Consider the following 16,289-nt stretch of genomic DNA (forward strand, 5'->3'; position numbering starts at 1 on the left):
TTCAATTGGTTTATAAAAAAAAGCGTCTTTATATTTTGTCGGTCTATAAGTCCAATAAGCGGTAGGAAGATTAATTATGCAACAAAAATTGCTTTAATTAACTTATCTAATTTTTAAGAATACCATTAGTAGGAATACCGAAATAATACCGGTATTTTATAACGGTTTTCGGTACATATCGGTTTTCGGTACTATAACGGTATACAATCTCTAGTATAATACCGGTATTGAAATCCATACCGGTAATAAGTCCCTGATTCTTTCGGCCAAAGTAGAATCAAGAATTACGATTAGTAGTATTGTGGTGTTTCGTACCAGCAATGATCATCATGCAGATGGTAAAAATCTTCTCGTTGTCAGTCTCGGCCGCAACATTCCCAAAACCGACGGAGGTCATGCAAGTCATTGTGAAGTAAAGAGCAGTGACATACATCGTGCGGCGTGACGGGCCGGCTACTAGTTCGGGTGCGGTGCTGGCATTGGTCCACAAGTAGCTGTACGGTGACTGGGTAACATTGGCCAACTTCCACAACCACGAATACTGTACCCCATTGTCGGCATCCGATCTCCCTATCGAATACCTTTAACGTAAGGAGACTTCTTACGAGGGCTGCACCAGAGCCGAGTAAGTAGAAGACTGATGTGAGAGAGATATATAATTTTTATGTACACTTGGATGCGGGGGGGGAGGTGTGCCGTGTGCTGTTCTTTTCGAGATCGAGCGAAAAAAACAAAAAGATCAATTGACGTTGCTCGTAATAACAAAGCGCATTAAAACCTTCCACTTGACTTTGTTATTTTTTTTTTAGTTTATTTGCGATGTAAATGTAATAATTTCTTTCATGATATAAAAGACGGTAGCGTAGTGTAGTCTTTACTTGAAACTTTTCCGGTGCGTGACATTAAACTCAATAGGCAATAAAAAAAAAGTCCGATTTTGAGGTAACATAACGAGCCGAGACAGAGAAAGAGAGAGAGAGAGAGAGAAAGAGTAAGTCACAGTCGTGCAGTGACCAGAAGCGTCATATCTCATGTGGCACAACAAGAGTCATGATAATATTATATATATATGTGTGTGTGTGTGTGTGTGTGTTTGTTTCATACATGGTGTAACGGTTGTAACGCGATCGTGTTGTCGCATCTAGGGGTCGGGAACAGCAGTGTGTTTTACCTTTGAATAATACGTGTACGGTACGCAGGGTAAAATCACCTTAATATGACGTACCAGATACAGGCGAGCCAGTGAGCAACCAACATGTAGAAACAGAGCAGAAGAATGAGCATTGCGGCACCGTATTCCAGGTACCGATCTAGCTTGCGCACGACTCTGCCGAGTCGCAGCAGCCGCACTACCTTGAGGGCCGAGAACAGACTACCTATTCCGTCCTCGTCGTGATCGAAGGCGTTAAACACGTCATACGGCAGACAGCTCAGTAGATCTATGAGGAACCAAGATTTCAGATAGTTCATTCTGATTACCTGAAAGAATCCGAAAGTGTTGCGCCATGAGAATAACAGCTATCACGGGTCTGTATATATATATATATATATACAGGGTGTCCCAGAATTGCCGTACAATCTCTCGTAGGCAGGTAGAAGGGATTATTCTGAGTCGAAAAGTCCTGAAGCATTTTTTTCTATTATTTATAATAAAGGAATAATTATTGAGTAAATCAGGCCAATCAGCGCAGACTCACACACACCAGGCGCGCGGCTCACTGACGTGCGTCTGGCTAAAGGTCTGCGACTTTTCAGAACTTTTTGACTCAGTTTTATTCCTTCTATCTGCCTACGAGAGATTGTACGGCAATTCTGGGACACCCTGTACATATATTAGGTCTACCGGAAAGTTCTGTCCGTTTTTGGAATAAAACAAAATACAAATTTTTCTTACTGTCAATAAACTTTATTAAATAATATATAATTGCTATTATTATTAATGATTTCTTGCCAATTTGTATATCCCATTTTTGAAAAATTAAGAAAAATTTGTATTTTGTTTTATTCCAAAAACGGACAGAACTTTCCGGTAGACCTAATATATATATATATGTCGTATTTGCTATAAGTAATGATATTTCTTGTAGTTTTTTGTGGTCAAAAAAAGAAAAAAAAAAAAAAAAATTGAAGAGTCACCTTCGGATCAGACACCACCTCGCCACCGGGACCGACGAATGTTGTGTGAAAATTTAGCACGATGTCGATGAAGAATATCACGTCGACGATACTGTCGACAACCAGCAAGGAGACGTCCTCGCTGGTTTTGTTTTTGAACGCGACGTTGTACGGCACCATGATAGCTGTGTAAAAGGTCAAACACAAAATAATCCAGTCCCAGATTGCCTTAAACGCGCAGTAATGCAGCAGAATGTGCGGCGGTGTTTTCGGCGCTTCTTGTCTGTATTGCGGCATAACATCGCCGCTCAAAGACATCATCTGGAAGATAAATGCGTATAATACTAGAGTTATATATATATAAAATTCGGGATCAAAGTTTCGTTAGACGCGCTTAGTCACTGCCAAAGAAATAGTTTACACATAATGAGATACAAAGTCAAACCTCGATAACTCGAAAACCTCTATAACTCGAAGATTTTAGCTCTTCCCTTGAGATTCGAGTTATCGAGGTTCTACTGCACTTAAATAAAGTTTTAGTATTATTTATATAATTTTTTTTTATACATTTTTTGTATATTTGAAGTATTGTGTATTTTTTTTTCGTGCTCCAGAAAAAAATAAGTTGATGTTAAATTAATAAAATTAATACGCACACCGGAAAATATCAATTAACGTCGGAAAAATGATTATTTTCACTGCCCCTATCGTGGGGAGATTGCTTATCCCATCGCGAACATATACCTATACCTATCGTTTGATCTGATATCTTTTTCTTTACGCTCCCCGAGTTTGGCTCCATTAGTTTCTCACGCTCCGAAGAACTTTTGAATGTATAAAGCTCTCGATGTTGATTTTCGAGCACATCCGAATGAAAGAAGATTCATGCAGATGTGCTTTCAGCTTTTCATTTCCTTTTTCCGTAGTGACGAAGATATGGCGAATCGAATTTCGTCGATTTTTACAATTAATTCTATCGATTTGCGAGAGCGAGACTCGACCGCCGCTCATATACATTATTGTTTATTATTCATACTTTGATTTTTTTTTCATTAATTTTATAATCTCACAAACTGGCGAGATAAAACATTTTGTGAAATGTAAGCTGCTGCTCTTTGATATGCGGCGAAAATAATATACGTGCGTTTTTCAAATATACAAACGTTAATGTAACGTAGAAACAAGTGCGCAGAGTTTTTTGTTTGTTTGTTTTTTTTTTAAATCTTAATCTCGAAGCGATCCTTACATGACCCAAGTGCGATTGTTTGGTGGTGGCTGGAACGGCCGTGTCCTTCAGTGCCGGCAAATGGGAGCTGAATTGTGATACCAGAACCGATCTCGATCTGGTGACCGATCTGGCGAGTTTGGCGAATTTCGAAAGACCGCCTTTGCTGTCGTCCGTCTCGATCGGCTGCTTCAGGGCGGTGATGTCTCGAAACGTCAGCAGGAACAGGACCACAAGGTCTCGTTCGTTTTTTATGGGCGCTATTTGCAGGAGCAGCCATAGCGGTGTCTCTGTGCATTGTAAAAAAAAAAAAAAAAAGGAAGAACAACATTGCTATCAACATTGCTTGTACAAAGAGGAAAATATTTTTTTGTCTGAACGCACTACTCAATAATTTACACTATCTCGTTCCTATATATATTACTTTCAAGCATTATATACGATCAAAAAAGAAGATTAGTGCAAGAGAGTCTCAATTATTATTAGCTTGAGAATCAATCACTTTGACTAAAAAAAAAAACGTAAAGTTTGTTCTCTTACCGTATAGTTCGAAACAATCTATCATGCTGTGCGGTTTAGAGATTAGCGTGGAATAAAGCGTTACACGCACATCGAATAATGCATTGCATCGAAAAAAAATCGATGCAAAATTATATAACAATAACAAAAAATTGCCTTTATGCGGAAGTACGTAGAGAATAATATGAAATTCAAAAAAATTAAAAAAAAGAAAAAAAGGAAGTCGAGCAATTTTATGCGAAGCATGCGCGATATAATGCTAAGAAATTAAAAAGAAGAATTTAATTAAGACACACGAGATAAAACGAATAGTTGTATATTACGTGTGTGACGAGCGCAAATATTAATACGTTGATATCGGCAAATAACACGAAAGAATCGAAGAGAATGCGAAACAAAAAAATTATATTTTTGTTGAGATATCGAATCAATAAAGCGCATTTTTTTTTAATGCAATTAAAAAAGCCCAGTATATTTTACAATTTGTCGTTTTTTTTTTTTTTTTTTTATCACGAAAGGAATGTTGACGAAAAAAATAGGAAATTCGAACACGCGCTTTTTTTGTGAAATTTTTTCGAAAGTAAGAAGCTCAAGAAAGTTTAAGCGTCGCACATATTAAGCAATATTTTATAATATTTTCGTATATTTTTATAATATTTTCGTTCTCTATCTATACGTGGATGATAGATTTATCAATAACTGGCTTAATCAAGCAACCTTGTAAGCCCGTCGAGCGACGGTGACATACGAGCTACGTAGGAAAAGCATCGACAATGGAGAGCACACGCCGTCTGTGGAAATATTGACGTGTTTTAGAGAGGAACCAAAAAAGTGTCGAGTCATCGCCGTGACAGCACAGGCTACACGGTTTCAAATCAGTTTAGATTTCAAAAAACAACAAAGTAATTCCGGTCCACTCAGGATAATTGTGACACCGCGTAAAACTTAGTACACACTCAAATAGGTATATTGTACACACATATAAAAAAAAAAAAAAAAAAGAATATTTCGCGGTTCTATGTTAGTTTAAATATTATTCCCCAATTGCTTTGTTATTAAAACCTTGTTTTTTTTTTGGCTCGAATTTCACCTCTTTTCACTATATTTTTAATTTTTATTTACAATACGAACGTTATTTAATTAAAAAAAAAAGAATTTAAAAATAATTCACTATGTATTTCAAAAGTTAGACGTATCTGTTTATTTAACTGTTTCTTCTCTTCGGGTGGTAGTAAATATATTTATTTTGTCGATTTCCAATTACATCGTCCGCGGATGCGCAACATATTGCGGTGTCACATTTGCCGCAAAGTACCGAAATTGCCTTGATTGTTCCGATATTAAAAATATATAATTATTAAACGTTTATACATATGTGAGATGCAAATTTATAGGTATATACACGCGGTTGGATGCGTGTAATCATGTAATAGTACGCCGTTTATCGAGCCGGCATCTAGTTTAATGATTAGTGAGTCGTGTGCCATTACGGAGAGAGCGCGTTACACATTACTGATTACAAATGAAACAGTATATCAGGAAATATGATGCACGTTTATAAGAGAGAGAGAGAGAAAGAGAGAGAGAGAGAGAGAAAATACATGGTTGAGATATGTATGAAATTTACTGACACGTTCGTTCAATCGGACCAAAATGTTTCGAGTTTTCACTAGCGTGGGATTTTTTGCGCAGATATTAACGGCACAACAGTCGATCATTACAATTCGCGCCGCATTAAAAAAAGGCGAATTAAGATAAAAATTTATCAAAAAAAAACAAAAAAAAACAAAAAAAAACAAAGACCTCAATTTTCCCGTAATACGAGTCTGCAATATTAATTCGCCTCTCGCAATGCTCAGCAGTTTTCTTCTCGCGGAGGGTTAATCGACCTCGTCGGATTTATAATCCTCAAGGTAACTCTTTCTGCAGGAAGCGAGAGAGAAAGAGAGATAGAGAAAACGAGCGCAGCGCCGGTTTCCACGTCTTTTTCGAGACGATAAGGACCGTCGGTCGGGGTTTTGTTCGACAAAAAGGTACTTAGTGCCGCCAAACGGGCGTAATGCGGCACGAAAATAACCTTCGTGATCTATTTTTATAGCTTGGTGGGCAAATGGTGCCGCGCGTCATCTTTAACATTCTAGTCCCGCGTAAGTATGTACGTGGAAAAAAAAAAAAATCGTGACAGCTGGTGACTTCCCAAAAAACGGGTTCTCTTCGAATACAAATCTTCAAAAAAAAAAAAAACTGAAGAGATTTGAAAAGCTAACGACATAATTCGAATAAATTTTTTCTACGTTTGTAACCGGCAAATGAATATGCAAATGTAGGAAGAAGACTGTGTGTGCGAATGAAATGGTTCGGTGATTTGAGCGTTTCTTTTCTCCGATTTCTTTAAGAGAAATTCTCTCTTTGAAAGAATTGGTTGTAAAACTCGTTTCAATTCAATTTAGTTCGAATTTAAAAAAGACTCGTAAAAACAAAAAACAAAAAAAAAACAATTCGAACATCGCTTTGGATTCGTATTTATTTTGAAGCACTTAAAAGTTAAAAAACTTGTACTGTACTCGGAATATTTGTCGAATATATATATATATATATACAATATATATATATTTATATATATGAATGTCGTTTGTATAAGTATTTTAAATTCATGGGTGACTTACTGGTGGCGATCACGTTTTTGCGAACCTGTGATAGACATACCTGGTGGGCTACCTTTAAACAGAACGATCTTTCATTATTGAGCTTAACACTTTTTTTTTTTTGTGTAGTAGTAGAGCGTTTTTTTCCTCTAGCTAGAAAATAATCGTGTATCCTTCGAGAAAGAGAAAGAAAGAGAACAGAGAGAGATATAATAGATATAGCGAGAGAACAGCACGCGAATATCATAGTGAAGCGATGCGACATGATGGCAACAACGACCAGCCCGAAACACGAAATTTGCCAGTGGCACATATATATATACATATATATATATATGTATATATATATATATATATATATATATATACACATATACATATATACATATATAATATATATCGATACGGCAAGGCGAGATAGGGCAAAAGTTACGTTTCGATGTTCCATCAAATATATTGCGCATGCACAATGATACGTCTCGTGCCTCGAGGTGTTTTCCCAGAAACGTATTTTACCGAAAATCGACGATTTCCGCGCTTGTTATTACAAACATTACATATGACAGAAACACACCACGCGTCTGTTTTGGTTAATTATTATGCTCTTTACAATTTACCATATATTTGATTATTTAACAACTGACAAAATAAAAACAAAAAAAAAAAGAAACATCTCTTCTCTATGTACGCAATTAATTCTCACTGCGTGCAAGTAGAGTTTTGAAATGCAAAATGTTAACGAAGCAAGCGTTACACACACACGAAGAAGCAACACACACATATACGCACAATACAATATACACACATAAATTTCAGAGATTATAACAAAAAAACATTTATTTCTATCGAGTTCTGTTCTATACACACACATATATGTATTTATATATATATGAACTACACACACAGAGAGAAATTTAAATTAGAGAAACTGATTGTCGCAACACATTGCAGTGAGACTAACACGAACTGTTTTTCGAACACAGAGCGGCGTTTCTAACAAAGTGTGTTTCTCTCACACGGAAACGGTTTTCAATTATCAGAAAAAATTAATTTTCACGCTAATTTGATCGCGTATCTCTTAAAAATCGTTTAACATTCCTTAATCAACCTTTTTATTCATCTTTTAAAAAAGATCACAGAGATAAGACACAAGTACCGTCCGATGTCCATTACGTTTTTTTATCGGTAGAGATCGATACGAGCAAAAATTGTTTCGTTGTCAGCGTTGATTATTTGCCCTAATTAAGGCGGTGCAAACCGACGGTGTGTTTTACCAAAGGCAAAGTGTCGGTAAGTTTAACGCGGCGGCGTTTTGTTTTCCATTAAAAACACATAGGACGCAAGAACTTGATTGCCGGGTTATATCCTTAACGTTTCCGCACGTTGCACGGTGCATAAAGTGCACGGGGCGGAGCGCAATAGGAAACTAGATAGTCGGTCCGATAAACACGCGCATGCAAATTTCGCGCAATAACTCCGTCGTCCGCGAGCGAGAGAATACGCCACGGGGGGGAGTTTTTCTCCTTTTTCCGGCCCGCCGCGCCCTTTAAACCACGGCCAATCCAATTACCTCACGTGACACAAACGCGCCAAAGAAAAACTGCGAACTTATCACCGACGACGACGAGATTTTGCTGCGACGCAGCAAATTTCTCGCGCGAGATCGAAAAACTTGCTACCTGATATATATATAGAACAACGCGGCGATAACCCAACTCTCTCTCCCGTTCTCTCTCTCGTCCGGTTTCGGACCCTCGCAACTCGACACGGCGCGGCGCGAGTAATTTAATTTTTAATCTACTTTACACCGCCGTAAAACGCCTTCCGCAAGCAATTTACACGGTGTTATTCTCCTCGTATATATATATGACAAAGAAAAACGATTTTTGTGTTTTACAAAATTGGAAAAACTCGCGAAAAAAAAAAAACGACGTTTCAAACGATGCGCGTTTGAAACAAACACAGCGCGCAGCGAATCAGCGGCGTTCGGTCTCTCTCATTTTGTTGTAAGTTTTTATTTTTGCAAATTAATTTAACGTCGGAAATCGTCGATTCTCGCAAAAGAAAAGCGACACTTATCATAAGCTTCTACATGCAGAAACACGATAGATAGAAAACAAAAACAAAAAACACCGGCGACTTACTGGTCTTCTTGTACAGCAAAATCTCGAATTGATCGTGAATCTGGCCTTCGAGGCACTCCTCGATCCTGGCGATGGTTTCCTTGTCCGTTAGTTCTCCGTACATGAATCCACAGCGGCATGACTTTTGCATAACCTGGGGAGAACACAGCGGGGGACACATAAAGTACAACGTTATTAGCCCATTTGTTCGCGCCCGCGATACACGTCGCACACACACGTGCGCGCGCATGTGTGTGCGTAATAATATATACACGTTGTTATTATCGATAAGTAATCGTAAGATATACATGGCCGCGCGCGGGATGATAAATGTGCGCAACGACCATGGTTGCTGCAAGAGATCGATTAATCCGCTTTATAATTAGAACGGTCCGCCTATTATTAATAAGCACTTACGCGCTCGTGGCGTTATTAATAAAGAGCGTATCGTGAGTTATGACTCAATAGCGTGTACGCGAAATTTCCGTGTGTTTCCCGTTACAAAATGTTACATACTCGAATATTATCCGCGTTACGCAGTTTGTTTACGACAATTACTTTTTTTTATTCGCATTTTCGCGAAAGAAAGAATCGAAAATAAGATCGCGTGGCAATTCGCGAAGCATATTGTTGCAAAAAAAAAAGATGCAAAATTTTGCGATTAACAAATTATTATGATCGCTCTTTGGATAGAAATTTCTTTATTACACGCGTGATGTGAGGTTTGTTGAATTTGTGGAAAATACGTGAAACGCGGAATCGGGCAAAGCGATATACTTTCGACTTCACGTTAAACGCCGTAAACAGAAGCCATTTGTGAATAAAGTGTTTCTTTAAATAGCGATCATGCGGATCGATAACGTCAATAGGAGTTGACCCGATTTTGTTATCAAATGCCGACCGAGAGAGCGAGAAACGTGTGCCGTTCCGTGCGGCATATCGGTGCCGGCATAGGGTTTTGATATCGGTGTTTTTCGACCTCGAAACAGATTTATTAGTCCCGTAGTGCTGACCTTTAAATCTCTCTCTCTCTCTCTCTCTCTCGCAACAGACGCGCGCAACAGGAACGAAATATAAACTTGGATTTTCCGACCGGATTTTTTTTTTAGTCTACTTTCCAATTGCGGCGCGATGTGATTTAATTGAACAAAACGCGCGCCAATCTCTCTTGCAAAAATAATTAACGTCTGTTGGAAGCGACGTTCGGTGAATACGTTAAAAACGCGGAAAAATCGAGACGCGAATGAGGAAGGAGACGCGGCGCGCGCGAAATCCGCGCGTGCGTTTTATTCGCGCGCCATTAACTTCGCGAATAAACGCGACATTTTACCGCGAGATTTATTTCCGAATATCCGATGTGTTGTTACGTGTATCGAGATATATTTTTTTTTTTTGTTCGCGTCGTCTTTCGTCTTTTTTCGACATTTGCAGACAAAATGGCAAGCGCGCGGTAGCCGTATTTCACGCGCTTGTAACAATACGTTCGCGTTGCACACTTGGTGCGCGCTTTCTCGGTAAAACGTAAAATACAAAAAAAAACAAAAAAAAAAAAAATAGAATCGTACACTTTGAAGCGGAAAAACCGAAGAAACTCGCGCGGGCGCGCTGCGTTGCCGACCGAAGCAAGACGTAATAATCTACAAAAGACAGTCTGAGTTACGCGCGCGAAGAAAAGGATTCTAAGACTGCGCGATTAATCTGATTACGTCTTTGAGACTGCTGTAAATTTATATATATATATTATATAATAGAATTAAAGGCGTCAATTTCCTTAATAATGCCGCTATTACCGGTGGAGAATATTCCACCGGTTAAATGAGAGAGAGAGAGAGGGAGAAAGTAAAACAAAGGTCACAAGTGGGTGTCTGTTTCACGCGAGTTACTCTGGGTATAACAAACTTACTTCCCGACAAGAATTTCTGATGAGGGTTTGACGATCATGAACTTGCAGCTAGAGCAATCTGGCTTCGTGCTTTTAACAAAACGCGCGTGCGCGTTTCAAAATTTTGCAAAATTAACATAAATATAAAGTTGATTTTATTTTAACAATTAAATCTTATTGAAGCTAGATAAGTTACTGAACTAAGAAATATAATTACGGCCATCCGAGCCGATCGCAGGATGTTGTGCGGAAAACTGCGTATATATATATATATATGCATATATATAGTTAATCAACTTACACAAAGATTGATTTTATTTTATTATCTCAAAGTACTTAAAAAATTTTCACGCACATATATATTTTCTATTTATTTATTACAAACGCGAGAACAAGTCACGTGGCTTTGCCTCTAATAAAAAAAAGCAATGCATTTAACACGCAAGTTTCACACGTTCGAACATTTTTATTTATCGTTGAAAATTAAACTGTATATAAAAACAAACTATGTGTAAAATGTCGTGATTCTCCGTTGCAAAATAATCTCTCGAACGTGGATTGGAAGTGCGGCGCGCGGTTTGCGCCCCTCTTGTCGCCGCCGCCACTTCCGCGCGCGTTCGGGACTTCCCCGCCGCCACTTTCGCCCGCGTTCGGGCTTTCCCCGCCGCCACTTCCGCGCGCGTTCGGGCTTTCCCCGCCGCGTAAACCTTCCCACGAAAGCATGTTCAATCCGGTTTCCAGTAATGGAGTTCGCAAACCCCAAATCCATGTATCTTCCCGAACAATAGGATTGGAACATTGAGAGTCATACGAACGCGAGGTATATATACCCACACACTGCTTCGATGCTTACCAGCATCGTCGTCGTCGCCGTTTTGGTCGGAACGTTAAAGCTCAAGACGGAGCGACCGGAGCCGAATTGCGGAATCAAATAATTCAAGATGCTAGACGTGTAACTGCGAGAAGCAATTTTTGTGTGTTTCTCATGACGGTACTTTTACGAGAGTCCCCCCTCTCCCCCCCCTAGTATATACTGCGAATTTTTCCCGTGTTTCCTGTTTACCCCCCGGCATACATGATTTATGTCTGTTACTTGAAAAGAAATTTCTCTCGCCTCGAATTTTCATCGTACGTATGTGTGTGTGTACGAAACACTAACACATCAATTTCAAAAAATCTCACGGCGAGCGCAACGATCACGCGGAAAAAAATATTTGACACACTAAATCTTTACCTTGAAGACGATAACGTGTAACGTGGATATGATTAGAAAATAAAAGATAACAATATATTTCATCGATCGTACTTGGCGATTATTTTTTTGTTGGTTTTTTAATTCACCGTTACTCTCTTTTGAGAGATTTCTCGGGTTAACGAGTGTGCACGTACTCGCTTATATCGTCCCTTAAATCGAGGATGAGTATCAAATCCGGCAGTAAAGAGTGAATAGTGAGCGGTTAGGCAAATTAGTTATTAACCTTTCACTGCGGGAGAGTCCGATATCGGAAGGGGTTGTCCAACGCGATATTATCTCTCGACTTCTTGCCTTTCTCTCTCTCTCTCTCTCTCTCTCTCTCTCTCTCTCTCTCTCTCTCTCTCTCTCTCTTTCTCTCTCTTCAGCCTCTCTTATCTTCTGCGCGCGACTATAAATCGATGTCGATGAATCAACCTGCTAGTCGCTAAATCCCCTTATCCGTTCGCCACTCTCATCCCGAAGGGTGAAGAATGGCGATGGATAAGAACGTGCCGTTGCTTCATAGCGGTTGAACACATCGAGAAAAATATATTTCAAAAAATATATATACGATCGAGAATCAGATATTTTAATAAAAAAACAAATTTCGAACAATGCACAATGCGATGTCGGGAGTACGTTAATCTCGATTAAACTCTCCTCTTTTTTTGTGCGCTTAAATATTAAATTGTGTGCCCGATCATTTTTCGTGTGTGTAAGATTATTATTTTGTTTTTTTATTTTTTTATTAAAACAGAGTTTATAAATAACATAACGTATTTTACTTGTCAATTAAAAATGTTCAAACAAACAACGCGAAAATATCATCATGTTAAACGAAACAGTAAACACTTCACGAATTGAGAAATAAATAAATAACTCTTATATTAATATATATATAAATAAAAAACTCTTGTATTTCTGTTATTTAACTCTTGTATTTCTGTTTATTGCAATTTCAATGATTAAGGCCCGAATTCACAGTCGCTTCTCAAATCTTAGATCTCGTCTCCGAATCTCAAATTTCAGCTCTCGGATCTCGAATCTCCAATCTCAAATTTCAGTTTAGTTGCTAATCATGATATTTAGTTTTTTCACGACTTGTAAGAGGAATCCGGTGGTCGGATATTTTCCGATACGGATAATTGAACAGAAAATTTACCGTATGTAATAAAATGAATAAACGCCCTTAACAATTTAAATAAATATGTGACGTTTTACACACACACATACGTATGTATTGTATACGTGCGTGTGTTCTCTGCGTAATTAGTTAATTAATTTTAATATACGACGTTACGCACACGTGAAAAGTGCATTGCGCAATCACGCGCGCATCGTATATAAATAAATTCCGTTCTGTAAAAAAAAAAACATATTCTCCTCAACGAGAACAAATGTCGAATAGACGTAACGGATGGGAAAAAGATTAGGGAAAACAAGAAAAAAAAAAAAAAATCAAGTGCCTCTTATTGTATCAAATAAAGTACTTGTACTTTACCTCGGCGCGATTGTAGCCGGAGATCTTGACAAAACTCTCGTTGCAATAAACGATCGGGAAGTCGACGATCTGGGCGTTTGCCAGTAGGAAACTGCTGTCGGCTGCGAACAGAAGAAAAAAAAGAGAAAACTTGGTATTATTCCCCTGCATATAATGAAACACGGCACAGTAGCGAATAACACACACATATATATATATACATTTTTCTTCCTCATCTCGATCAGACAACGCCTTTTGTTCGCAATATATTTTTTACGTGTTCTTGTTTCTCTTATATATATGTATATATATATATATATATGTATATATGTACATATATATATATTCATAAATCTCTCAGAGAAAAATTGCAATTGTGAATTTGCGCATTTCTTTACCAACATAGTTCCAACGAAATATGACAAAAATAGGAGAATATTTTTTGCAAAAGTGACGGTTGCTTCTTCAACGATCCGAGTTAAATGTAAACCCAGCTAGAGAGTTTTATCCGCAATTAAACAAATAATTGAGAAAAAAACGTTTTTTTTATTATTTTTAATTTTTTAAAATTTATATAATTAACTAACAGAAAAAAGCTTTCGGCCACAAAGATTTTTAATATTTCACATTTATTTTTTTTTTCTGTATTAAAATAAAAACTCACAGAGCATTTCCCGCAAACAAATTGCATTTCTGAAATTCGTCATTTTTCGACGGGGGAGGTTCGATCGTTCTGTGATCGTCAACATTGTCCGATTCAATCGAGAAAGAGAAACCGGCTTGGTTACAAATCAACGTTGCGTAAGTGGCGCAACAAAACGTGTGGTATAACAAAACGGATCGAGTAAATGTAAAAGTTGCAATGCCGTGACACACAGAGACGACGAGATCGGGAAAACACAATGGAGAATGCGCGCAAGCGGTAATCGATGCTTTCTCGTATAAATCTACATTAAACGGCTAATGGGTGTCCCGGAAGTTTTTCAACGAGCGCGTTGGAGTTCATTTAGCGTTACCCGATAAATTACGAGCGCAAATTAACATCGCGGACGAGCGAGAACGATGTGCTCCGGGATCCGTAATAATGCGCGAGAGTTTCGCGCGAAAGAGGAAGCACATTCCTCCTCTCGAGAAGAATGTATGTAAGACGAGTCGAAACGGCGGCCGTGATCATCCAATTAGTCGTCGCGCGCAATTAGCGCTCAACGATCGCCGATTCGTTAGTCGATGTTCGGCGCATGGAATACACATTCGAACGGATTTGCTCTGCGAACGATCGGTCACGATTGATCGACGAGTGGAAATGATGAATCTCGAGAGAATCTCTCATTTCGCGAACAACATATTGCGAACAACGATCTCGTTGTCAATGTTGCGAGCGCGTAATTGATCTCGTAATTGTACACGCTCGAGTTTGCAACAGATCGAATCACGACCGTCGTTATTAAACTTATGACTGTTAATTTTATAGCGCCACGTTATCACATTTAACAATTATTTACATTAATTGTTATCGCCGTGATAAATGTGTTATCGCGAATTTTTCGCAAAAACAAAACGAGCGCAAAATCGCACATCGCGCGTTAATTTCGAAATTACTTCCCGCTCTCTTCTAGATCTGAAATTTTGCACGTAAATTGTGCGTTTGATGGGAGAAATAAAGCGCGCGTGGTTCACTCAACTTTGCGAAATAAAAAACAAATTTTAAAATATTGCGAAAACAATTCCTCAGCCAGAAGTCAAATCTGGAATCTGCGGCTTTCCGGGCCGTCGCCTTTCTTGTTGTAGACCACCGAGGCACTTGGAGTTTTCCTCGCAATATCCGCACATATATCAAAAATTTACATGTGTGTGCGTGAACACACATATATATATATATATAAAAACATATTTCGGCATAACATCCTGCAAAACGGCTCTTATGATTTAATTGTTTTTATTTGATAACTATATCTACTTAAATTGACTCTATATAATATATAATATATATATATAATATATATATATACGATATATATATAATATATAATATACAGTGGAAAATAAAATGTTAATTTTAATTTGAGTGGACCTCTTGGAACATGTAAAAATAATTAAAGTAACTCATTCGTCACGTATATTACTTATTGACAAACTAGTAATGTCAAGTAATTAACACTTTACATTTATATTTGTTATTTTGATTTTAAGTGTAATGTAAAAATACAATAACATATACAATAAATACAATAACATATAAAATAATTAAAAACTACACGGAAAAATATTTACAATAACTCGTGAAAAATGTACTTCAAAAAGAACAAATACATTTCTACGTGTTCCAAGAGGTTCACTCTCAAATTAAAATTAATATTATCCACATGGGATTACATTAAAAAAAAATTGAATCTAATTCTAACCTAATCTTGCTATAATCTGTTTTTTTTTTTTTTTTTTTTAAATTAATTCGAATGAAACTTACAAAAAGGATTCTATCGAAAAAATATTTAGTACTAATTAAACATGTCAAACAATTAGAAATAGATGAAAAGTACACTTTTAAATGACTTCTCTTTTGCACAAGTTCTATTCAACGTGAAGTTCTATTCGATGAAAAATCCAAAACATGGAATAAACTTAGGTTTGCGCGAAAAGTCGCAAACTCTCCCATGTAAAGTTGTATAATTATACACCTAGTTTTTTTGCATCCGAAGTACCGGATGATAGATCTCGCATTGCGTGGGAAGTTGTAGACCCGTATGAAACTTCTCTTCGCATTAAAAAGTGTACGCGTGGAGGCAATGTGTTCCGCCTCTTTGCGAAGAGACTTCGCTACTAGAAAAACTAGACGCACATAAGTTTGGGTTGAAGGTTTTCGGTTTGCGTGGAAAGTTGTAAACCCATATGAAACGATATAATTATAGACCGAGTTTTGCACCCAAAGAGGACCAGACGTTAAAGAGATAAATCTTGTGCTCTCCGCGGAAAGTGAATTTGCAAACTTTCCGCGCAAAGTCTACTTCCATCGTCTGATGTTTCAGATTCCTCACACTAAATAAAACTATTATATATATATATATATAT

At 37.7% G+C, this 16,289-nt stretch overlaps 1 protein-coding gene across 2 annotated transcripts in view; it reads right to left on the reverse strand.

Moving 5' to 3' along the window:
• The window catches only part of LOC109860067 (potassium voltage-gated channel protein eag), an 84,285-nt gene that overhangs the window by 20,051 nt on the left and 47,945 nt on the right, over window positions 1-16,289 (reverse strand). The window contains exons 2-8 of one of the 2 annotated variants that reach the window (XM_020438914.1): window positions 13,245-13,345; window positions 8,649-8,781; window positions 6,566-6,577; window positions 3,362-3,630; window positions 2,137-2,436; window positions 1,226-1,479; window positions 316-581 (exon numbers count right to left, since the gene is read on the reverse strand). In XM_020438914.1, the coding sequence (XP_020294503.1) occupies window positions 316-581; window positions 1,226-1,479; window positions 2,137-2,436; window positions 3,362-3,630; window positions 6,566-6,577; window positions 8,649-8,781; window positions 13,245-13,345 (1,335 nt within the window). The remainder of the gene's footprint in view (window positions 1-315; window positions 582-1,225; window positions 1,480-2,136; window positions 2,437-3,361; window positions 3,631-6,565; window positions 6,578-8,648; window positions 8,782-13,244; window positions 13,346-16,289) is intronic. The other variant, XM_020438915.1, reaches the window with a different exon arrangement.

The sequence above is a fragment of the Pseudomyrmex gracilis genome, unplaced genomic scaffold, assembly GCF_002006095.1.
Source record: "Pseudomyrmex gracilis isolate BER0280 unplaced genomic scaffold, ASM200609v1 scaffold_323, whole genome shotgun sequence".
Classification (NCBI taxonomy): Eukaryota; Metazoa; Arthropoda; class Insecta; order Hymenoptera; family Formicidae; genus Pseudomyrmex; species Pseudomyrmex gracilis.